Source organism: Pseudophryne corroboree, chromosome 4 (assembly GCF_028390025.1).
Source record: "Pseudophryne corroboree isolate aPseCor3 chromosome 4, aPseCor3.hap2, whole genome shotgun sequence".
NCBI classification, from domain to species: Eukaryota; Metazoa; Chordata; class Amphibia; order Anura; family Myobatrachidae; genus Pseudophryne; species Pseudophryne corroboree.
Genome location: NC_086447.1, coordinates 771606685 through 771632401, shown reverse-complemented (window position 1 = coordinate 771632401; position 25717 = coordinate 771606685). Strand labels below are relative to the sequence as shown.

The 25717-nt window shown below is 48.3% G+C and overlaps 1 protein-coding gene across 5 annotated transcripts in view; it reads left to right on the top strand.

Moving 5' to 3' along the window:
- Positions 1-1174: 1174 nt before the first annotated feature.
- The window catches only part of USP34 (ubiquitin specific peptidase 34), a 438538-nt gene continuing 413995 nt past the window's right edge, over positions 1175-25717 (top strand). For 3 of the 5 annotated variants that reach the window (XM_063918244.1, XM_063918241.1, XM_063918240.1), the window contains exon 1: positions 1175-1556. In XM_063918244.1, coding sequence (XP_063774314.1) covers positions 1514-1556 — 43 coding nt within the window. In that variant the 5' untranslated portion in view covers positions 1175-1513. The remainder of the gene's footprint in view (positions 1557-25717) is intronic. The other 2 variants (XM_063918243.1, XM_063918242.1) reach the window with 1 other exon arrangement.

Sequence of the window (25717 nt, the reverse complement as noted above, 5' to 3'; positions counted from 1 at the left end):
TCTAACTGGGGCTTGGAGGAGGGTCATAGGGGGAGGAGCCAGTGCACACCACCTGATCCTTAAGCTTTTATTTTGTGCCCTGTCTCCTGCGGAGCCGCTATATCCCCATGGTCCTTACGGAGTCCCAGCATCCACTAGGACGTCAGAGAAAAAGGGACAGCACCGTGTGATCTTGTATTCCGATATTGGGATGTATGTTGTTACCGTGCAGGGCAAAGTGTCTGTTTGTTTTAAGTTTGTGCATAGTTGTGTTGCAGCACTCACACGAGCTAGTTTGAGGGCTCTGTTTATGTAGCTAGTGTAGCGGACGCACACTAGGGTAATTCTAGGCCCTGCACGGCTGTTTGTTTGTTTGCCTCCTTACAGGGACCTGTAAGTGGAGAAGATCGGAGTGCAAGACTTGAGACGGTGAGTAGCATCCGTGTACGTTTGTCCCTTTGTCTGTCCCCGAGCGCCGGAATAGGGATTGCTCACGGACGTGAGAATCCCCTTCATCACACTACGCGCGTGAGTGCGAGTGTGTGAATTCTGGGTGGCTGAGGCTTTGTGCCTGTGATGACCTTTCACCCAACCGGTGAAGGTCGCCGTCACCCCTGGGGTATCCCCTTTTCCGGTGGAAGAAGGGTTGATACCCCCCTTGAGGTAACCTATTCTCTCCTCAACTCGGTCGTCGGTCGGCTCCGAGAGGGAATCGCCGTGTCCGGATCCGATTGAAGATTGCCAGGTCCGTTGAAGGTTCCGGTACCTGAAGGTGAGAGAGAGCGGCGCCTGGTGAGTACCGACTCTACACCTGCACGGCAGCAGGCACCACCACACGCAGCCGCACCTCTTACACCAGCATCCACTAGGACGTTAGAGAAAAATGGATTAGATAAATTCCTAGCGGGAAAAAAATATCCCGGGATAGCACATTTAATTAAAATAAAAATTATAGTACAGGTTGAACTCAATGGACATTTGTCTTTTTTTCAACCTCAACAACTATGTAACTATGACTTGTGGTTCCACAGCAACCAGAGAGACACTAGCTACTCCTACAGCACGATGTCAGTCACACGGTCTGCCGAGGAAGCAGGGAGCTCAGCACGCAGCACATTGCGCACAGCATCAGCACTGCCAACGCTGTATCCGTCGCCCTGCCGCGCCGTGCCCGCCGGGTCATGTGACCTGACTTCTCGGCTGCGGGGCGGGGTCTGCGGGCGCCCGAGAGCTTCCGGAAACAGTCGAGCCGCACCGTGCATCCCCAACCAAAATGGCGGCGGCTGTGGTGATGATGATGGCTCGGTGAGGCAGTGAGAGGCTCCGCCACAGTCACCTCTGGGGGAGAAAGTCATCTCCGTTGCTGTGACTTCGTGCTATTATCACCCGGTCTCCTCCCACACCGCCCATCGGGGCCCCGTCTGTGCTCCTCGTCCCCCGACACGTCCCCGGGCCTTGCGGCGCTGCATACACCGGCTGGCGGGGCGGCAGGCAGCGCCACATCCATGCTCGGGACGCGGCCCCTTCATGAACGATGTGTGAGATCTGTGCAGACCTGGTGGAGGTGTTAAACGAGAGTAAGTGCGGCGTGGGGGAGGGACACGAGGAGGGTAGCAGCAGGCCTCTGCTCACACCACTACTGCCACCAATGCTGCTGCTGCTCCGAAGCCGTCACTGGTCGCTGTGACACCGGGCCTGCGCCGCTGCAGGCCCTGGCCTGGCTGTGTGTATGAGTGATGGCGGTGTGCTGCCTCCATGACAGGTCACAGTGAGGGTCAGTGTGGCAGGGCCGTGTGTTCCCATGTCATCGCTCCATGGCTCTGGTCACAGTGGCAGTGAGGATGTTATTGGTCTGCATGCATTCTATACATTGCATATTACCGTGCAGCGATAGGTCTGGCACATCTGCATTGTGTGTAATGCAACTTAGAGATCTCTGTACATTTGTTGCCGGTGTGATATTATTTTGTACTGATGAAACTGCAAAATGATCAGCCATGACTTCAGTATACCAGCCTCCCTGTGTGCACTGTGTGACCCGTGTTACAGCACACCCACAATACACAGTGCCCTGTCCCAGTGTACACAGACTGGGCTGTGCTGAAGGTTACTAACAGTCCCTGCGTTCTGCTGTTGGTTGTAGTAGCTCTCAGGGCAGCGTGAGTCCTGTGTGTGGACAGGGCTGTTATAGGACTGCAAGTGTCTGCTTTTCAGGCCAACACACCTCCTCTCTTCTGCTAGTACCTGCCATGAAGGTGTTGGTAGTGAGCACCAGGTGGCTTCCATTACCTTAAGAATAACCCTGATGTGTGTGTTTTTATTTTTTTATAAATAAGAATCTTGAGATCAAAAACTTGTCATTTTCCTGGTTGTGTAATATGTGCCTCTTGCTGAAACCTTCCTCTCATTCAACAGGTTAAATCAATCAAATTGCATTTTGTTATATTGTGTATGTATGCATGTGTGTGTATGTGTATATATATATATATATATATATATATATTCATATTCACCCATTAATGGTATTGTTTTTAGTTTGCTTGTTTATTATTTGTTTCATATAATATCTATTTTATTTATTCTTACACTTTTACATTTATTGAATTTCTGAGCTGTTTGACTATTCATTTCCTCCTGTAATCATGATATTCGTATAATCTTTCCAATTCAGGTACAGATATTTAACATAAAGTGCGGTGTTCTCTTCCTTGTATCATATTACCCTGTTTTTGTGTATTATTGCTCTGAAGCTTCATTCGGAAAATGTTTTGCTTTTTACTGAATACTGTGTAGTTTGGACAACCAAAAAACAGACATGGTGTATTTCTGGAAATATGTAAAGAAAAAAAGTTTGTAATGCATTAAATTGCTAAGGGTGAATGCACTGTATTGGGGAATGGGTAGATAGTACTTGCAGTATTATATTGTGGACACAGACTGATCTTTGGCCACTTGAGGTGATGGAACCCTCCATAGGAATTTTTCTTTTGTTGTTTTTGTCTGAATGTTTTGCAGAAGATATCACCATGGGTCTTTTTGTTAATCTGATACTGAAAGCAATTTGTGCAGAGTTGTATAATGCTGCTGCTTCATATGTGTTTTAACTGGCTTAATTAGAATTTTTACATTAGTGAGCTGCAACTGTTTATTATTATTATTATTATTATTATTATTATTATTATTTTTTTTTCTTTCTACTTTGTGTTTAAATTGAGTGTTTGTTTAACTTTGTTGTCAGGAGGCTGCAAGGAAAAAATAGATGGCACCCAACAAAGCAATTCAATTGTTGCTTCGTTTAGGCAGTCATGCAGTTGGGGGGACACATTTCAGCTCACAGCTTTCTGAGGTGCGAGCTGAATTGTGTGTAAATGCAGTGGTTTGGGCACTCAAACGGGAGTTTGAGTGCCCAAACCCAGTACTAATGTGCTTGTATATGGGGCATGCGTGCCCAACGGGGACAACAATTGAATAGCCCCGGTGGGCATCCAATACGTTTTTAGGTGCCCAAAAAACAATTTAATTGGTCCCATTGTTTCTCTTACCTCTGGGGGGTGCGAGAAAAAAATATTTGCCGTGGCTAATGGGCGTCTATCAGAGCAACAATTGAATAGCTCCAATAGACGCCCATCCCTTCAGATGGACAGCAGGTGGCGCACGCCACAATTAAATCTGGCCCATGGGGGAAATCCAATTGTTTTGGTCGTCTAATTTTCCTGTCTGAACTGGACTTTTTAGATGCCCAAACAATTGTCACTATTCAGTTGTTTGGGTGCACATGGATGTTGCGTCCAAACAGACGGGTTAGCCGCAGAAAATGGCTAAACCCGTCTAAAATCCTGCTTTGGGGACGTCCAAACTAATGTTTGGATGCCCAAAGTGCAGAATTTGCTCACATTTTCTAGCACCTCAGTAGGCTGAGAGAAAAAAATGTGTCCTGCGTGACTGCTGGGTGCCCGAACGGCAAAACAATTGAATTGCTTCTGTCGGGCGCCATCTAGTGGAGGCCGAGAGAAAAACAATTGAATTGCCCTTATAAATTAGCAGGTGATGCAATACCACTTTAATCATATTTTACTTTTTTCATGTAGAAAAGGCCTATGTGATCAGTAACATTGACTTATTTATGTTTGTGCATGTTACACAATTTTTAATTAATTTCAGTGGTTTTGGATTTCATCAGCGATTTTTGCTGCCAGATGTAGCATTCTTGTGCATTGGATGCTTTGGGAACTAATAGTGTTTTAGCAAAGTGCATAACTCATAGATGATATAGGTAATATAAAAATAGCCATTATCTTTATGGATTTATGAAAAGTCTGCAAAATGTGTTGATTGTCTAATTTAGAAGATGCTTCTTTTACACCATTGTTTTTTGTTGTATTTAACATAATGGTGTTTTTTTTAATGTTTGTAGTGTGCTGATAGTGTTATTTAGTAAACATAAATCTTTGTATTGTGGAATTTTCTGGGTAAAAAGCCCTTCCTCATACAGCTTTCTTTGGTCATGTAGGTTTATGCTTTATATTTGTCTTTTGTGCTGTCATTTTTGACATACCAGTTTTGTCTGTTTTATGCCACCTAGATGTTTATTTCAGCTGTGACCTGATTAAACCTGAAAGTTGTGCACCCTTTGTGTTCCACCCCTGCAGTTTATTTTACACTTTCAATGTTTCTAGTAACTGCAGCTCATCAGTTCACTAAGAACAAGTAATGCTGCATTCAGACTGCAAATGCCGGATCCTACCCGGTAAGACAAACGTGTACTTACCGGGTGGGATCCGGCATTTGCACTCCGCTGCTGGCTTTCCGAACCGGCAATATACCGGGTCGGTTGCCATAACAACGGAGCGCGCAGCAGCAGCAGGGGCGGGGGTGGAGGCGGCGTCGGGAGATGAGCTCATCTCCAGCGCCGCCTCTCCCTATCTTGTGAATGGGAACCGTGTCGCATCGACACGGCTCCCATTCACACCGCTCCTGACCCGGTAATCAACCCGGGTAAAACCCTTCTTTTTTACCGGGTTGATTTACCGGGTCAGGCGACCCGCTAAATCGGCCAGTGTGCTTTCACATCGCACACTGACCCGGTTCGACACGGCAATATGCCGTGTCGGTACCGGGTTATTTGTGCGATGTGAAAGGGGTATTACTCTTCTGTTGTTAATTCTTGGCACTTGTTTAGGTTTGTGCTATTATGAATGTGTTTATCTAAGTGGCTTCCAAACTTTCTTAAATCGCGGCGCCCTAGAGTATCAGCATTTTTTTATGGTACACAAGGATAAGTTTTTCTTTTAATTGAGAAATTTTGAAAACATTAAGTAAATTGTGCCTACCTGTCACCCTTAAGCCGATCATGCACTATACAGTTATCTGGCAGGCCATTTGTCCAGTCTGGTTGGAACTTTCATTCTAACCAGCTAGATAGGACAGATGGGGCTCAATTCAATTCAGCGCAAATTTAGTTGAGCCCATGGGGGTCGATTCAATTAGGCAACTTATGAATAGCGCCGGGAATTAGCTCCCGACGCTATTCAATTCAGCTAAAGTAAAGTCGGCGAATGCCCGTTCTCGCCGACTTAACAGGTAGTTTTGTCGGGAGAACAGGCATTCTCCGGCTTAACTACCCACGGCGATGCTGATTCCCGACAGAATCAGCCTCGCGGCAGCACTTTTGTCGGTTTTCTTCTCTCACCCCCCCGGGGATGAGAGAAGAATTCCGGACAATTGCGGGTAACTAGCAGCTGAATTGAATAGCGTCGGGAGCTAATTCCCGGCGCTATTCATAAATTGCCGAATTGAATCGACCCCATGGTGTGCTGGTTAATTTGTGTGATCATGTACTGATGTGGATTAGAACTAGCTACACACTATACAGTTATTGGGACGATTTGCCAGTAATCAGGTGATTGGCCTGTTTGTATTGTGATAAGTATTTTGTCCAGACTCTAGTAAATCTCTCGATTATCTGATCAGTTAGTGTTAATCACTGATTTAAGCAGTTGATCTGTTTTCCAGTGTTTGGGAGCAAATGGTCAATTGTCATTTGCTCCCATACATTACCAGATTTTTATTCCAACCAGCCAGATTGGATAGATAATTGTATAGTGTATGCTCAGCTTTACATACCTCCCAATATGACCCATCACAGGAGGGACAAAATGCTCTGTTCCTGGACTTCCCTCTTAACGAATGATTGCCATCACCTGTGTTGAAACACCTTTATGAAATAAATAGTTCAACACAGGTGATGACAATCATAAACTAAGGCAGAAGTCCAGGAGCAGTGCGTTTTCTCCCTCCTGGAATGGGTCATGTCAGGAGGTTCAGTTTATGGGGTATATGCAATTGCCGGCGAATCGCAGCAATTTTTCGCCCGTTTTTTAATTCGACACAATTCGACCGTCGAATTCCAGCAGGTGGGTGCTGAAATTCAACATATTCAATAAAAAACGGATTTGACAGTCCCGCTGTCAAAAAAACGGCCGATTTGACGGATTTTGATTAGATTTTTAAAAATGTAAAAAAAACGGGAAAAAACACGAAAAAAAATTGCGTGGGGTCCCCCCTCCTAAGCATAACCAGCCTCGGGCTCTTCGAGCCGGTCCTGGTTCTAAAAATCCGGGGAAAAAACTGACAGGGGATCCCCCGTATTTTTAAAACCAGCACCGGGCTCTGTGCCTGGTGCTGGTGCAAAAAATACGGGGGACAAAAAGCGTAGGGGTCCCCCGTATTTTTTACACCAGCATCGGGCTCCACTAGCTGGGCAGATAATGCCACAGCCGGGGGTCACTTTTATACAGCGCCCTGCGGCATTAAATACGCAACTAGTCACCGCTGGCCGTGGTACCCTGGAGGAGTGGGGACCCCTTCAATCAAGGGATCCCCCCCCTCCAGCCATCCAAGGGCCACGGGTGAAGCCCGAGGCTGTCTCCCCCCCCCCCCCCCCCCCCCCATCCAAGGGCTGCGGATGGGGGGCTGATAGCCTTTGGAAAAATGAAAGAATATTGTTTTTTCCAGTAGTACTAGAAGTCCCAGCAAGCCTCCCCCGCAAGCTGGTACTTGGAGAACCACAAGTACCAGCATGCGGGAGAAAAACGGGCCCGCTGGTACCTGTAGTTCTACTGGAAAAAAAATACCCAAATAAAAACAGGACACGCACACCGTGAGAGTAAAACTTTATTTCACACATGTCGACACACATACTTACCTATGTTCACACGCCGACCTCTGTCCACTTGTCCAAGTAGAATCCACGGTGTACCCGTGAATAAAATTATACTCACCTGATCCAGTGTCCTGGTCCTTTAATTATAATCCACGTACTTGGCAAATAAAAAAAACGAACGCCCAAAAGTCGAATTCGGAAAGTCCTTTTTCTTTGGGCGAAAAGTACTGAATTGCATTGTCGAATTTTTTTTTTTTTTTTTGCGAAAATGTCCCGTTTTTCGACATTTTCGGGAATTCGACCGCAATTGCATATACCCCTATATGGTGGAGTACAGGTGGGTTCCTGATTGTCCACATGTCTTATGATCGGCAAAACCAGTGCTAGTGGCTGCCAATCCGAGGCACCCCTGCAAGAGCCACGTAGGAACCATTGGTTTATACCATAGGTTCTCAAACTCGGTCCTCATGACCCCACACAGTGCATGTTTTGCAGGTCTCCTCACAGAATCACAAGTGAAATAATTAGCTCCACCTGTGGACCTTTTAAAATGTGTCAGTGAGTAATTAATACACCTGTGCTCCTGCTGGGTAACCTGCAAAACATGCACTGTGTGGGGTCCTGAGGACCGAGTTTGAGAACCCCTGGTTTATCCTATAGTGTTCCCACTAGGATTGGAGCAGGGTGCATAGGTGCGGGATTGGTAGAGGACGCGCCAGGAAAGCGGAGCATTCCACTGCCGGTCTCACTATTGGGGGTTTGACCCCCTTAACGTTACTAATGGGGACGTGTCCCAGCTGTGGCATCACTGATGGGGGCATGCCCAGCATTGCTTCCCCCAAACGCTCCCTTTAATGTGAATAGGTGCTGTGTGTATGCACACGGCATCTATTCACGCTGCAGCACAGCAGGCTGTTTTAGCAGGGAGCCGCTGAAGGAGCAGGGCACATTTTGCCCTTTAAAATCAGGCAAGGCACGTCACCCTGCTAAAACAGTCGTGAACATAATCCTATAATATGGCTCCCGTTGTTGTACCAGTTTCAACTGTTGTGGGAAGGGATTCTGCTAAATTTTGGAACATGGCTGTGAGGATTTGCAGCCATGAGAGCATTAGTAATGTTGGGCACTAATGTTAAGCAATGAGACCTGGCTTCTAGTCGACTTTCCAATTAGTCAATTAGTCCCAAAGGTGTTCAATAAGGTTGATGTCAGGGCTCTGTGCAGGCCGCTCAACTTCTTCGACACCAAACTCGACAACTATTTTTTTGTTGGACCACTCTTCACACAGGGTGTTGTGTAAACTGGGCCTCCCCCAAACTGTTGCCACAAAGTTGGAAGCACACAATTCTTTAGCACATAGCGCTATTTTTATTTGATTAAGTTTTATTGTTATTTCTCTGACGTCCTAGTGGATGCTGGGAACTCCGTAAGGACCATGGGGAATAGCGGCTCCGCAGGAGACTGGGCACAACTAAAGAAAGCTTTAGGACTACCTGGTGTGCACTGGCTCCTCCCTCTTTGACCCTCCTCCAGACCTTAGTTAGAATCTTGTGCCCGGCTGAGCTGGATGCACACTAGGGGCTCTCCTGAGCTCCTAGAAAAGAAAGTATATTTTAGGTTTTTTATTTTCAGTGAGATCTGCTGGCAACAGACTCACTGCTACGAGGGACTAAGGGGAGAAGAAGCGAACCTACCTGCTTGCAGCTAGCTTGGGCTTCTTAGGCTACTGGACACCATTAGCTCCAGAGGGATCGAACACAGGGCCCGACCTCGATCGTCCGGTCCCGGAGCCGCGCCGCCGTCCCCCTTACAGAGCCAGAAGCATGAAGATGGTCCTGAAAATCGGCGGCAGAAGACTACGGTCTTCAACAAGGTAGCGCACAGCACTGCACCTGTGCGCCATTGCTCCTCATGCACACCTCACACTCCGGTCACTGATGGGTGCAGGGCGCTGGGGGGGAGGGGGGGGGGCGCCCTGAGTAGCAATATTAACACCTTGGCTGGCAAAATAATCACAATATATAGTCCCAGAGGCTATATATGTGAAAAATACCCCTGCCAGGATCCATAAAAAAGCGGGAGAAAGTCCGCCGAAAAAGGGGCGGGGCTTCTCCCTCAGCACACTGGCGCCATTTTCTCTTCACAGTGCAGCTGGAAGACAGCTCCCCAGGCTCTCCCCAGTAGTTTTCAAGCTCAAAGGGTTAAAAAGAGAGGGGGGGCACTAAATTTAGGCGCAAATATGTGTATTATAGCAGCTATTAGGGAAAAATCACTGTGGGTAGTGTGAATCCCTGCATTATATAGCGCTCTGGTGTGTGCTGGCATACTCTCTCTCTGTCTCCCCAAAGGACTTTGTGGGTTCCTGTCCTCAGTCGGAGCATTCCCTGTGTGTGTGCGGTGTGTCGGTACGACTGTGTCGACATGGTTGATGAGGAGGCTTATGTGGAGGCGGAGCAGTTGCCGATAAATGTGATGTCGCCCCCTGTGGGGCCGACACCAGAGTGGATGGATAGGTTGAAGGTATTAACCGACAGTGTCAACTCCTTACATAAAAGGCTGGATGACGTAACAGCTGTGGGACAGCCGGCTTCTCAGCCCGTGCCTGCCCAGGCGTCTCAAAGGCCATCAGGGGCTCAAAAACGCCCGCTACCTCAGATGGCAGACACATGTCGACACGGAGTCTGACTCCAGTGTCGACGAGGTTGAGACATATACACAATCCACTAGGAACATCCGTTGCATGATCTCGGCAATGAAAAATGTTACACATTTCTGACATTAACCCAGGTACCACAAAAAAAGGGGTTTTATGTTTGGGGAGAAAAAGCAAACAGTGTTTTGTTCCCCCATCAGATGAGTGAATGAAGTGTGTGAAGAAGCGTGGGTTCCCCCGATAAGAAACTGGTAATTTCTAAAAAGTTACTGATGGCGTACCCTTTCCCGCCAGAGGATAGGTCACGTTGGGAGATATCCCCTAGGGTGGATAAGGCGCTCACACGTTTGTCAAAAAAGGTGGCACTGCCGTCTTAGAATACGGCCACTTTGAAGGAGCCTGCTGAGAAAAAGCAGGAGGCTATCATAAAGTCTGTATATACACACTCAGGTACTGTACTGAGACCTGCAATTGCCTCAGCATGGATAGTGCTGCTGCAGCGTGGTCTATTACCCTGTCAGGACAAGGATACTATTTGCTAACCATAGAGCATATTAAAGACGTCGTCTTATATATGAGGGATGCACAGAGGGATATTTGCCGGCTGGCATCCAGAATTAATGCAATGTCCATTCTGCCAGGAGGGTATTAGGGACCCGGCAGTGGACAGGCGATGCTGACTTTAGAAGGCACATGAAGATTCTGCCTTATAAGGGTGAGGAATTGTTTGGGGATGGTCTCGGGGACCTCGTATCCACAGCAACAGCTGGGAAGAAATTTTTTTTACCTCAAGTTTCCTCACAGCCTAAGAAAGCACCGTATTATAAGGTACAGTGCTTTCGGCTTCAGAAAAGCAAGCGGGTCAAAGGCGCTTCCTTTCTGCACAGAGACAAGGGAAGAGGGAAAAAGCTGCACCAGACAGCCAGTTCCCAGGATCAAAAATCTTCCCCCGTTTCCTCTGAGTCCACCGCATGACGCTGGGGCTCCACAGGTGGAGCCAGGTGCGGTGGGGGCGCATCTCGGGAACTTCAGCGACCAGTGGGCTCGCTCACAGGTGGATCCCTGGGTTCTGCAAGTAGTATCACCGGGATACAAGCTGGAGTTTCGAGGCGACTCCCCCTCGCCGTTACCTCAAATCAGTCTTGCCTGCTGCCCTCGAGGAGAGGTAGTACTGGCGGCAATTCACAAGCTGTACTTCCAGCAGGTGATAATCAAGGTACCCCTCCTTCAACAAGGCCGGGGTTACTATTCCACAATGTTTGTGGTACCGAAACCAGACGGTTCGGTGAGACCCATTCTAAAATTGAAATCCTTGAACACTTATATACGAAGGTTCAAGTTCAAAATGGAATCGCTTAGGGCGGTTATTGCAAGCCTGGACGAAGGGGATTACATGGTATCACTGGACATCAAGGATGCTTACCTGCATGTTTCCATTTACCCTCCTTACCAGGAGTACCTCAAAATTGTGGTACAGGACTGTCATTACCAATTCCAGACGTTGCCGTTGGTCTGTCCCCGGCACCGAGGGTGTTTACCAAGGTAATGGCCGAAATGATGATACTCCTTCGAAAAAAGGGAGTTATAATTATCCCGTACTTGGACGATCTCCTTATAAAGGCGAGGTCCAGAGAGCAGTTGTTCGTCGGAGTAGCACTATCTCGGGAAGTGCTACAACAGCACGGCTGGATTCTGAATAGTCCAAAGTCGCAGCTGGTTCCTACGACGCATCTACTGTTCCTGGGTATGGTTCTGGACACAGAACAGGAAAAAGGGTTTCTCCCGGAGGAGAAGGCTAATGAGTTGTCATCTCTAGTCAGAGACCTCCTAATTCAATACAGGTGTCGGTGCATCAATGCACGCGAGTCCTGGGAAAGATGGTAGCTTCTTACGAAGAAATTCCATTCGGCAGTTTCCATGCAAGGATCTTCCAGTGGGAACTGTTGGACAAGTGGTCCGGGTCGCATCTTCAGATGCATCGGCTGATAACCCTGTCTCCAAGGGCCAGGGTGTCGCTGTTGTGGTGGCTGCAGTGTGCTCATCTTCTAGAGGGCCGCAGATTCGACATACAGGACTGGGTCCTGGTGACCACGGGCAGTCACACAGGGAAGAAACTTCCAAGGACTATGGTCAAGTCAGGAGACTTCCCTACACATAAATATTCTGGGACTAAGGGCCATTCACAATGCCCTAAGTCAGGCTAGACCCCTGCTTCAACACCAGCCGGTGCTGATCCATTCAGACAACATCACGGCGGTCGCCCATGTAAACCAGCAGGGCGGCACAAGAAGCAGGATGGTGATGGCAGAAGCCACAAGGATTTTCCGATGGGCGGAAAATCATGTGTTAGCACTGTCAGCAGTGTTCATTCCCAGAGTGGACAACTGGGAAGCAGACTTTCTCAGCAGGCACGACCTCCACCCGGGAGAGTGGGGACTTCATCCAGAAGTCTTCAAAATGATTGTACACCATTGGGAAAGGCCACGGGTGGACATGATGGCGTCCCGCCTCAACAAAAAGCTAAAAAGATATTGCGCCAGGTCAAGGGACCCTCAGGCGATAGCTGTGGACGCTCTGGTAACATCGTGGGTGTACCAGTCGGTGTATGTGTTCCTTCCTTTGCGCCTCATACCCAAGGTACTGAGAATACTAAGAAGGAGAGGAGTAAGAACTATACTCGTGGTTCCGGATTGGCCAAGAAGAGCTTGGTACCCAGAACTTCAAGAAATGATCTGAGGACCCATGGCCTCTGCCGCTCCGACAGGACCTGCTGCAGCAGGGACCCTGCCTGTTCCAAGACTTACCACGGCTGTGTTTGACGGCATGGCGGTTGAACACCGGATCCTAAAGGAAAAAGGCATTCCGGAGGAAGTCATTCCTACGCTGATTAAGGCTAGGAAAGATGTGATCGCAAAATATTATCACCGCATATGGCAAAAATATGTTGCTTGGTGTGAGGTCAGGAAGGCCCCAACGGAGGAATTTCAACTGGGTCGATTTCTGCACTTCCTACAGTCAGGAGTGACTACTGGCCTAAAATTGGGTTACGTTAAGGTCCAGATTTCGGCTCTGTACATTTTTCTTCCAAAAAGAACTGGCTTCACTGCCTGAAGTTCAGACTTTTGTTAAGGGAGTGCTGCATATTCAGCCCCCGTTTGTGCCTCTAGTGACACCGTGGGATCTCAACGTGGTGTGGGATTTTGTGAAGTCGCATTGGGTTGAGCCACTTAAATCCGTAGAGCTAAAATACCTCGCGTGGAAAGTGGTCATGCTGTTGGCCTTGGCGTCGGCCAGGCGTGTATCAGAATTGGCGGTTTTGTCATGCAAAAGCCCTTATCTGATTTTCATATGGATAGGGCGGAATTGAGGACTCGTTCCCAATTCCTTCCTAAGGTGGTATCAGCTTTTCATGTGAACCAACCTATTGTGGTGCCTGCGGCTACGTGGGACTTGGAGGACTCCAAGTTACTGGACGTAGTCAGGGCCCTGAAAATAGATGTTTCCAGGACGGCTGGAGTCAGGAAAACTGACTCGCTATTTATTCTGTATGCACCCAACAAGCTGGGTGCTCCTGCTTCTAAGCAGACTATTGCTCGCTGGATCTGTAGCACGATTCAACTTGCACATTCTGCGGCTGGACTGCCGCACCCTCAATCTGTAAAAGCCTATTCCACGAGGAAAGTGGGCTCTTCTTGGGCGGCTGCCCGAGGGGTCTCGGCTTTACAACTTTGCCGAGCTGTTACTTGGTCGGGTTCAAACATTTTTGCAAAAGTCTACAAGTTTGATACCCTGGCTGAGGAGGACCTTGAGTTTGCTCATTCGGTGCTGCAGAGTCATCCGCACTCTCCCGCCCGTTTGGGAGCTTTGGTATAATCCCCATGGTCCTTACGGAGTTCCCAGCATCCACTAGGACGTCAGAGAAAATAAGATTTTACTCACCGGTAAATCTATTTCTCGTAGTCCGTAGTGGATGCTGGGAACTCCATAAGGACCATGGGGAATAGCGGCTCCGCAGGAGACTGGGCACAACTAAAGAAAGCTTTAGGACAACCAGGTGTGCACTGGCTCCTCCCTCTGTGACCCTCCTCCAGACCTCAGTTAGGATACTGTGCCCGGAAGAGCTGACACAATAAGGAAATGATTTGGAATCCCGGGTAAAACTCATACCAGCCACACCAATCACACCGTATAACTCATGATATTATACCCAGTTAACAGTATGAAATATAACTGAGCCTCACTAACAGATGGCTCATAACAATAACCCTTTAGTTAGGCAATAACTATATACAAGTATTGCAGACAATCGTCAAACTCAGAAAATTAGAATATTGTGCAAAAGTTCATTTATTTCAGTAATTCAACTTAAAAGGTGAAACGAATATATTATATAGACATACAAAGTGAGATATTTCAAGCCTATGGGGCGTATGCAATTAGTTCAGATTACAGAGCTAATGAATTTGCCCCACTCGTATCCATTTAGGGCAGTTTTGAAGGCATTTTCGCCAATGTCTTTTCACCTTCTTTTATTAAGTGAAAAGGAATTGGCGAAAAATGCCTCAAAATCGGCGAAAATGGCCCGCATTTTCAACGGAAAACAATTGGATTCGCTGATCTACGTGTTTTCCGCCCATGTCACATTTTTCGCCTAGGTGAAAATATTGCATAGGGCGAATCTCCATTCACCTTAAAAATAGCAAAAAAGCTCCATTGTTTTCACCTAGGCCAATAAAACGGTGCTAATTGCATTTGGGGTCGATTCAATTCCCTGACAGTTGAATAGCTATTCATTTCAGCTCAAGTTAAGTCAGCGAAGGCCCGTTCTCCCGGACTTAACAGGTTGATTTGTCGGGAGAACGGGCATTTTCCGACATAACTCCCCGCCGCGATGCTGATTCCCGACAGAATCAGCCTCGTGCCGGCCGCACTTTTGTCGGATTTCTTCTCTCATCCCCCGGGGGTGAGAGAAGAATTCCCGACAATTGAGTGTCACTTGGCGCTGTATTAAATAGTGCCGGGAGCTAACTCGGCGCTATTCAACTGTCGGTGAATTGAATCGACCCCTTTATTTGTTATAATTTTGATGATTGTGGCTTACAGCTAAAGAAAATCCAAAATCTCAGAAAATTAGAATATTACATAAAATCAATAAGAAAAGGATTTTAAATACAGAAATGTCAGCCCTCTGAAAAGTATAATCATGCATATGTACTCAGTACTTGGTTTGGGCCCCTTTTGCATGAATTACTGCCTCAATGTTGCGTGGCATGGATTCTATCAGCCTGTGGCAATGCTGAGGTGTTATGGAGGACCAGGATGCTTCAATAGCGGCTTTCAGCTCTTATGCATTGTTCGGTCTCATGTCTCTCATCTTTCTCTTGGCAGTGCCCCATAGAGAATCTCTGGGGTTCAGGTCAGGCGAGTGTGGGGGAGCTTCAAAAGGACTGAGGCTGGAGTTAGTGTATCAAGAGCCACCACACACACAGATGGATCCTGGACATGGGCTTCAAATATCATATTCCTCTTGTCAAGCCGCTCCTGAACAACAAACAACGTCAAAAGCGTCCTACCTGGGCTAAAGAAAAAGGAACTGGTCTGTTGCTCAGTGGTCCAAAGTCCTCTTTTCTGATGAGAGCAAATTTTGCATTTCATTTGGAAACCAAGGTCCCAGCGTATGGAGGGAGAATGGAGAGGCACACAATCCAAGATGCTTGAAGTCCAGTGTGAAGTTTCCACAGTCTGTGTTGATTTGGGGAGCCATGTGATCTGCTGGTGTTGGTCCACTGTGCTTTATTAAGTCCAGAGTCAACGCAGCCGTCTACCAGGACATTTTAGAGCACTTCATGCTTCCTTCAGCAGACAAGCATTATGGAGATTCTGACTTTATTTTCCAGCAGGACTTGGCACCTGCCCACACTGCCAAAAGTACCAAAACCTGGTTCAGTGACCATGGGATTACTGTGCTGGATTGGCCAGCAAACTCGCCAGACCTGAACCCCATAGAGACTCTATGGGGCATTGCCAAGAGAAAGATGAGACATGAGACCGAACAATGCAGAAGAGCTGAAGGCCGCTGTTGAAGCATCCTCGTCTTCCATAACACCTCAGCAGTGCCACAGGCTGATAGAATCCATACCACGCTGCATTGAGGCAGTAATTCATGCAAAAGTGGCCCAAACCAAGTACTGAGTAATTTTTTTAAGCTGTAAGCCACAAGCATCACAATTCTAACAAATAAAGGGGTCGATTCTATTCGGCAACTAATGAATAGTGCCGGGAATTAGCTCCCGACGCTATTCAATTCAGCAACTAATTACCTGCAATTGTCGGGAATTCTTCTCTAATCCCCGGGGGATGAGAAGAGAAACCCGACAAAAGTGCTGCCTCGCGGCCGACGCGAGGCTGTTTCTGTCGGGAATCAGCCTCGCGCCGGGGAGTTAAGTCGGAGAATGCCCGTTCTCCCGACAATTCAACCTGTTTTGTCGGTGAGAACAGGCCATCGCCGACGTAACTAGTTGCTGAATTGAATAGCGTCGGGAGCTAATTCCCGGCGCTATTCATTAGTTGCCGAATAGAATCGACCCCAAAGGCTTGAAAGATCTCACTTTGCATGTAATGAGTCTATATAATATGTTTCACCTTTTAAGTTGAATTACTGAAATTAACTTTTGCACGATATTCCTGATTTTGAGTTTCACCTGTATGTGGTGAGGTACAGGATTCAACGCTGTCCACATATCTTATGATTGGAAGCAACGAGCACTGGTTTTGCCTGTCACATTGACCCTAAATAAATTTAATTGCTATTGGGCCACCAACCGAGGACATCTGTAAGTGCCCAGAGTCACCCCAGTTTGGTAAGCACTGCTTTAGTTGCTTTATGGTGTGGTTTAAAAAAAATCCCAACACTTTTTTTTTTTTTGTTCTGCACTGCTTCATAGACTGTGCTAGGTGGCTAAAGAAACACTATAAGAAACAATTCTTCTTTTGATAAATTGCAACAGCTAATGTACAGGCCATCAAACCCATAACATTACTTTTAGCAGCTGCAGTGGAATGTCAAGGGTACTCTGATCTATGTAGCCTACATTATATGTGGCCATTGGACGGTGCAGTGGCACACTGATTGTTTTGATTCATACCACTGGGGTCACGGGTTACGCCCTGACTAGGGTAGTGTTTGCGTGGAGGTTGCATGGTTTAATGATAGACTGATACAAGCATACCCTAGCTCTATGTGAGCACTGCTGTTACACGCACCGTTTACACCAGGGGTATTCAATATATGCTACCCTCCAGCCTTTGTGGAATAACACATCCCAGCATGCACTGCCACAGGTTTGCTATTATGACAAGCTGGAGGGCTGTATTTTGAAACTCCAGGGTTACACATTCTCTGTAAAGCGCTGTTTATCTTACGTCCTAGAGGATACTGGGGTCCACATTTGTACCATGGTGTAAAGACGGGTCTACTAGGAGCCATTGGCACTTTAAGAGTGTAATAGTGTGGGCTGGCACCTCCCTCTATGCCCCTCCTACCAGACTCAGTTTAGAAAATGTGCCCGGAGGAGCCGGTCACACTTGGGAAGCTCCTGAAGAGTTTTCTGCATTTCTCTAACGTCCTAGTGGATGCTGGGGACTCCGTAAGGACCATGGGGAATAGACGGGCTCCGCAGGAGACTGGGCACTCTAAAGAAAGATTAGGTACTATCTGGTGTGCACTGGCTCTTCCCTCTATGCCCCTCCTCCAGACCCCAGTTAGAATCTGTGCCCGGCCAGAGCTGGGTGCTCCTAGTGGGCTCTCCTGAGCCTGCTAGTAAAAGAAAGTATTTGTTAGGTTTTTTATTTTCAGTGAGCTTCTGCTGGCAACAGACTCACTGCTACGAGGGACTGAGGGGAGAGAAGCAAACCTACCTGTCTACAGCTAGGTTGCGCTTCTTAGGCTACTGGACACCATTAGCTCCAGAGGGTTCGAACACAGGCATCTGTCCTCGATCGTCCGTTCCCGGAGCTGCGCCGCCGTCCCCCTCGCAGAGCCAGAAGAACAGAAGCTTGAAAACGGCGGCTGAAGACTCCTGTCTTCATTTAAGGTAGCGCACAGCACCGCAGCTGTGCGCCATTGCTCCCAGCACACTTTCACACTCCGGTCACTGTAGGGTGCAGGGCGCTGGGGGGCGCCCTGGGCAGCAATTTAAGTACCTTTTTGGCATAACATACATATATACAGTCAGGCACTGTATATATGTAAAAACCCCCGCCATTTTTTTCACACAGAAGCGGGACAGAAGCCCGCCGCTGAGGGGACTGGGCCTTCTTCCTCAGCACACCAGCGCCATTTTCTCTTCACAGCTCCGCTGGAAGCACGCTCCCCAGGCTCTCCCCTGCAGTATCCAGGGACAAGAAGGGTAAAAAAGAGAGGGGGGGCACATAAATTTAGGCGCAAAAGACATAAAATCGGCAGCTATTGGGTAATCCCTTATTATAGTGAATATCCCTGGGTTATATAGCGCTGTGGTGTGTGCTGGCATACTCTCTCTCTGTCTCCCCAAAGGCCTTTGTGGGGTCCTGTCCTCAGTCAGAGCATTCCCTGTGTGTCTGCTGTGTGTCGGTACGGCTGTGTCGACATGTTTGATGAGGAGGGTTACGTGGAGGCGGAGCAAGTGCGGATAAATGTGGTGTCGGGGCCGACACCTGATTGGATGGATATGTGGAAGGTCTTAAATGATAATGTAAGCTCCTTGCATAAAAGGTTTGATGACGCTGCAGCCTTGGGACAGCCAGGGTCTCAACCCGGGCCTGCCCAGGCGACTCAGAGGCCGTCAGGGTCTCATAAACGCCCACTATCTCAGATGGTTGACACAGATGCCGACACGGAGTCCGACTCCAGTGTCGACGATGATGAGGCACAATTACAGCCTAAGATGACCAAGGCCATCCGCTACATGATTATTGCAATGAAAGATGTATTGCACATTTCAGAGGTTAACCCTGTCCCTGACAAGAGGGTGTATATGTTTGGGGAGAAAAAACAGGCAGTGACTTTTCCCCCGTCACATGAATTAAATGAGTTATGTGAAGAAGCGTGGAGTTCCCCTGATAAGAAAGTGGTGATTTTTAAAAAATTACTGCTGGCGTACCCTTTCCCGCCAACGGACAGGTTACGTTGGGAATCCTCCCCTAGGGTAGACAAGGCGCTGACCCGCTTATCTAAGATGGTGGCCCTGCCGTCTCAGGATTGATGCCCTGGACAGGGATACTGTCTTGCTAACCCTGGGCCATATAAAAGACGCCTTCTTATATATGGGGATGCCCAGAGGGACCTTTGCCTGATGGGCTCTAGAATTAATGCAATGTCCATTTCTGCCAGGAGGGTCTTATGGACTCAGCAATGGACAGGGGATGCCGATTCTAAAAAACACATGGAGGTTTTGCCTTATAAGGGTGAGGAATTGTTTGGGGACTGCCTCTCGGACCTTGTGTCCACAGCGACAGCTGGAAAGTCGACTTTCTTGCCTCAGGTTTCCTCACAACCTAAGAAAGCACCGTATTATCAAATGCAGTCCTTTCGTTCTCAGAGAAGCAAGAAGGTCAGAGGTGCATCCTTTCTTGCCAGAGGCAGGGGTAGAGGAAAGAAGCTGCACCATGCAGCTAGTTCCCAGGAACAAAAGTCCTCCCCGGCTTCCACTAAGTCCACCGCATGACGCTGGGGCTCCACAGGCGGAGCCAGGAGCGGTGGGGGCGCGTCTCCGAAAATTCAGCAACCAGTGGGTTCGCTCACAGGTGGATCCTTGGGCTATACAAATTGTATCTCAGGGATACAAGCTGGAGTTCGAAGTGACTCCACCTCACAGTTACCTAAAATCAGCCTTGCCAGCTTCCCCCACGGAAAGGGAGGTAGTCCTGGCGGCAATTCACAAGCTGTACCTCCAGCAAGTGATAATAATGGTCCCCCTCCTTCAACAGGAAAGGGGTTACTATTCCACACTGTTTGTGGTACCGAAACCGGACGGTTCGGTAAGACCCATTCTGAATTTAAAGTCCTTGAACATTTATATGAAAAAATTCAAGTTCAAAATGGAATCGCTCAGAGCGGTCATTGCAAGCCTGGAAGAGGGGGATTTTATGGTATCTCGGGACATCAAGGATGCTTACTTGCATGTCCCCATTTATCCACCTCACCAGGAGTACCTCAGGTTTGTGGTACAGGACTGTCATTACCAATTCCAGACGTTGCCGTTTGGTCTGTCCACGGCACCGAGAGTATTTACCAAGGTAATGGCCGAAATGATGGTACTCCTTCGGAAGCAAGGAGTTACGGTTATCCCGTACTTGGACGATCTCCTCATAAGGGCGAGGTCCAGGGAGCAGTTGTTGATCAGCGTAGCACACTCTCAGGAAGTGTTGCAACAGCACGGCTGGATTCTGAATATTCCAAAGTCGCAGCTGATTCCTACGACGCGTCTGCCCTTCCTGGGTATGATTCTGGACACAGAACAGAAGAAGGTGTTTCTCCCGGAGGAGAAGGCCCAGGAGTTAGTGACTCTGGTCAGGGACCTCCTAAAACCAAAACAGGTGTCGGTGCATCACTGCACGTGAGTCCTGGGAAAGATGGTGGCCTCATACGAAGCCATTCCCTTCGGCAGGTTCCATGCGAGGATCGTTCAGTGGGATCTGATGAACAAGTGGTCCGGATCGCATCTTCAGATGCATCGGCTGATCACCCTGTCCCCGAGGGCCAGGGTGTCTCTTCTGTGGTGGCTGCAGAGTGCTCATCTTCTCGAGGGCCGCATGTTCGGCATACAGGACTGGGTTCTGGTGACCACGGATGCAAGCCTCCGCGGATGGGGGGCAGTCACACAGGGAAGGAACTTCCAAGGGCTGTGGTCAAGTCAGGAGACTTCTCTGCACATAAATATACTGGAACTAAGGGCCATATACAAGGCCATGAGTCAAGCGGAGCCCCTGCTTCGAGACCAACCAGTGCTGATTCAGTCAGACAACATCACGGCGGTCGCCCATGTAAACCGCCAGGGCGGCACAAGAAGCAGGGTGGCGATGGCAGAAGCCACAAAGATTCTTCGTTGGGCGGAGATTCACGTACAAGCACTGTCAGCAGTGTTCATTCCGGGAGTGGACAACTGGGAAGCAGACTTCCTCAGCAGACACGACCTCCACCCGGGAGAGTGGGGACTTCATCAAGAAGTCTTCACACAGATTGCAAATCGATGGGAACTGCCACAGGTGGACATGATGGCGTCCCGCCTCAACAAAAAGCTAAAAAGATATTGCGCCAGGTCAAGGGACCCTCAGGCGATAGCTGTGGACGCGCTGGTGACACCTCTTCCTCTCATACCCAAGGTACTGAGAACAGTAAGAAAAAGAGGAGTGAGAACAATACTCATCGTTCCGGATTGGCCAAGAAGGACTTGGTACCCAGAACTACAAGAGATGATCACAGAGGACCCATGGCCTCTGCCTCTCAGACAGGACCTGTTGCAACAGGGGCCCTGTCTGTTCCAAGACTTACCGCGGCTGCGTTTGACGGCATGGCGGTTGAACGCCGGATCCTAACGGAAAAGGGCATCCCGGATGAAGTGATTCCTACGCTGATAAAGGCTAGGAAGGATGTAACAGCTAAGCATTATCACCGTATATGGCGAAGATATGTTGCTTGGTGTGAGGCCAGGATGGCCCCTACAGAGGAATTCCAGCTGGGTCGAATTCTGCACTTCCTACAGTCAGGTGTGACTATGGGCCTGAAATTAGGGTCCATAAAGGTCCAGATTTCGGCCCTATCCATTTTCTTTCAAAAAGAACTGTCTTCACTGCCTGAGGTTCAGACGTTTGTAAAGGGAGTGCTGCATATTCAGCCCCCTTTTGTGCCACCAGTGGCACCTTGGGATCTTAACGTTGTGTTAGATTTCCTGAAATCCACTGGTTTGAACCACTTAAGACCGTGGAACTAAAGTATCTCACGTGGAAAGTGGTCATGCTGTTGGCCTTAGCATCGGCGAGGCGTGTATCAGAATTGGCGGCTTTGTCATGTAAAAGCCCTTATTTGATCTTCCATATGGACAGGGCAGAATTGCGGACTCGTCCCCAATTTCTCCCAAAGGTGGTATCATCGTTTCATTTGAACCAACCTATTGTGGTCCCTGCGGCTACTCGGGACTTGGAGGACTCCAAGTTGCTGGACGTAGTCCGGGCTTTGAAAATATGTTTCCAGAATGGCTGGAGTCAGGAAGACTGACTCGCTGTTTATTCTGTATGCACCCAATAAGGTGGGTGCTCCTGCTTCAAAGCAAACTATTGCTCGCTGGATCTGTAGCACGATTCAGCTGGTTCATTCTGCGGCTGGATTGCCGCATCCAAAATCGGTGAAAGCCCATTCCACAAGGAAGGTGGGCTCTTCTTGGGCGGCTGCCTGAGGGGTCTCGGCTTTACAGCTTTGCCGAGCGGCTACTTGGTCGGGTTCAAACACTTTTGCAAAGTTCTAGAAGTTTGATACCCTGGCTGAGGAGGACCTTGTGTTTGCTCATTCGGTGCTGCAGAGTCATCCGCACTCTCCCGCCCGTTTGGGAGCTTTGGTATAATCCCCATGGTCCTTACGGAGTCCCCAGCATCCACTAGGACGTTGGAGAAAATAAGAATTTACTCACCAGTAATTCTATTTCTCGTAGTCCGTAGTGGATGCTGGGCGCCCGTCCCAAGTGCGGACTTTCTGCAATACGTGTATATAGTTATTGCTTAATAAATGGTTATTGTTATGAGCCATCCGTTGAGTGATGCTCAGTTGTTGTTCATACTGTTAACTGGGTAAGGTTATCACGAGTTGTACGGTGTGGCTGGTATGAGTCTTACCCGGGATTCCAAAATCCTTTCCTTGTAATGTCAGCTCTTCCGGGCACAGTTTCCCTGACTGGGGTCTGGAGGAGGGGCATAGAGGGAGGAGCCAGTGCACACCAGATAGTACCTAATCTTTCTTTAGAGTGCCCAGTCTCCTGCGGAGCCCGTCTATTCCCCATGGTCCTTACGGAGTCCCCAGCATCCACTACGGACTACGAGAAATAGAATTACCGGTGAGTAAATTCTTTTATGTTCTATTTTATTATGTTCAGGCAGGTCTGATTGACACCAGACTGCCTGCTTCGTGGGACTTAAGGAGGCGGATGGGCCAACCTCCCTAGGGTTAATGCTCCCGTTCCTCGATGACAGGACACTGAACTCCTGAGGGTCCTATTCTCAAGCTCCACCACGGCGAGCGTACAGACCCGCAGCATGCCGCCACCCCTAACAGAGCCAGTAGACTGAAGAATGGTGAGCAGGTGGCCGGCATCCCGGTTAGCGGGTCGCCGGCTGTAATGGCGGCATAAGGGTAGGAGCGCAGTGCTGCATGTACGCTGCGCTCCAGGCTTCAGATGCACGGTGTGACCGCTGTGAGGGTCGGCTGGAGCCACTACTATTACCCACAAACTGACATACATTACAGGGGGTTTAACCCACTGAAGACTTTATTCTGCACCTCAGCTAGTATAAAACCCAGGAAGACTGCGTGCCATTACGGGGGCGGGGCCTTCACTATGAGTGGACTCAGCAGCTCACCAGCACCATTTTCCCATCTGCAGGTTACACAGGCAGCCTGACAGGGAAGCGCAGCTCCTCCACAAGGACTCCAGAGCAGCTCAGCTGTACCTGGGGGTCATAGCAAGGGGGTGGGAGCAATATTTTGGTGTACTAAGCCCTATTAGGGTACTTAGTTTGCAACCCAGCTAAGTTTGTATTTTAGCTATAGGTGCGCTGTGTGGCTGGCTACAATATACTCTGCCTTCCCCTAGAAGGGCTCTGTGTGGGTTAACTGTGCTTTTAACCTATTCCTCACGGTGTGTGTATGTTCTTTTACATTTATCATGTCAAAGGAGTGTGTATCATGCACAGCAGAGTGCTTTTCTCAATCTGGGGGATCTCTACAGTGCACTCAGGATAGAAAACATTCTCAGGCTAGTGGATCAGAACCTGTATGGTTAGGTTCATTAAAAGGTATGATTTTAAATATTTCAAACAAATTATCTCAAAATGAAAAGGAGACAATATTTAAGGCAATCTGTAGATGACCTGATGAATAGAGATTCAGTGGTTATTCTGGAGTCTCAGACCCCTGCTATTTGTCCACGGAAGCGTACTCTGGTCCAAATTATGCAGGCTGATACCGATGATGATGTGTCAGACCCAGAGGAGGGTGAGGTGGACTCGGTAGGGGGGGATGCAGCTTTATCACAGGGGATACAAGCCCTGACAGAAGCTATTAGAGATGTCCCGCACATTCCTGATAAGGTGTCGGAGGACGAGGAGGAATCTTATTTTAATGTAAAAAAGAAATCCTCAGCTACTTTCTCTGCATCTAAGGAATTAAATTCCCTATTTGAAGAAACTTGGGTGAATTCTAACAAGAAGTTTCAGGTCCCAAAAAGGCTACTCGCATCCTTCCCGTTTCCTCAGGATGACAGAAAGAAATGGGAAAACCCACTGATTGTTGACGCATTGGTTTCTAGGCTGTTTCGTAAGATTTACCTGTTCCTGGTGCAGCTTCCTTGAAGGATGCTGCAGACCGCAAGATTGAGACTACTCTCAAATCTCTGTACACAGCTGCAGGGTTGGCCGAGAGACCCACTATAGCTTGTGCGTGGATCTCTAAGGCCATTGCAAAATGGTCAGGTAATCTAATTGACGGGTTAGATTCCTTATCCAGGGAGGAGATAATTTTACTCCTTCAGCATATACAGGATTCGGCTAAATTTATGCTGTAGTCCATAAAGGAAATTGGTTTACTCAATGCACGCTCCACTGCTATGGCAGTATCAGCATGCAGGGGCTTGTGACTATACCAGTGGGCTGCAGACGTGGATTCCAGGAAAGGCGTGGAAGCCTACCTTTCACAGGGGAAGCCCTTTTTGGAAATGAACTGGATACGTGGATATCTAAAGCTACGGCGGGTAAGTCTACATACCTTCCTTCCGAAGCTCCCCCGGCTAGAAAATCCTACACTGCTCCAACTCTGCAGTCCTTTCGGACAGCAAAGTTTAAGAACAAGACCAAGGGTTCTTCTATGACCTTCAAAGGCAATAGAGGTAAACCCACAAAACCAGCAACTACAGGTTCACAGGAACAGAACCCCGGTTCTGCTTCCTCTAAGCCTTCAGCATGACGGTGGACTGCACTGCCTGGAAGACAGGCAGGTGGGAGCCCGTTTAAGATTCTTCAGTCACAGATGGGCAATGTCTTGCTAGGATCACTGGATCATAAATCTTGTAACCCAGGGCTACAGACTGGCATTTCAGGAACTCCCACCTTGCAGATTCTTCAAATCAGGCTTACTAGCTTCTCAAGAAGCAAGTATGACTTTACAGGAAGCAATTCAAAAATTGGCACGGACTCGGGTCATTGTTCCATTTCCACTTCAGCTGCAAAGCCAAGGTTATTATTCCAACCTGTTTGTGGTTCCGAAGCCGGATGGTTCAGTAAGGCCCATTTTAAATCAAGTCGTTGAACCCGTACCCACAGGTGTTCAAATTCAGGATGGAGTCTCTGAGAGCGGTGATCTCGCGTCTGGGAGAGGGGCAATTCTTGGTGTCTCTGGATATCAAGGATGCGTACCTTCATATTCCGATTTGGTCGCCTCATCAGGCTTATCTAAGGTTTGCATTACAGGACTGTGACTACCGGTTCCAGGCCCTGCCATTTGGCCTCTCCACGGCACCGAGGGTGTTCACCAAGGTAATGGCAGAGATGATGTTTCTCCTCCGTAAACAGGGAGTGAAAATAATTCCGTATCTGGACGATCTGCTGATAAAAGCACCTTCCAAGGAGAGGTTGTAAGACAACATAACCCTCTCAACCTGTCTACCAACACAGAGACTTCTGTT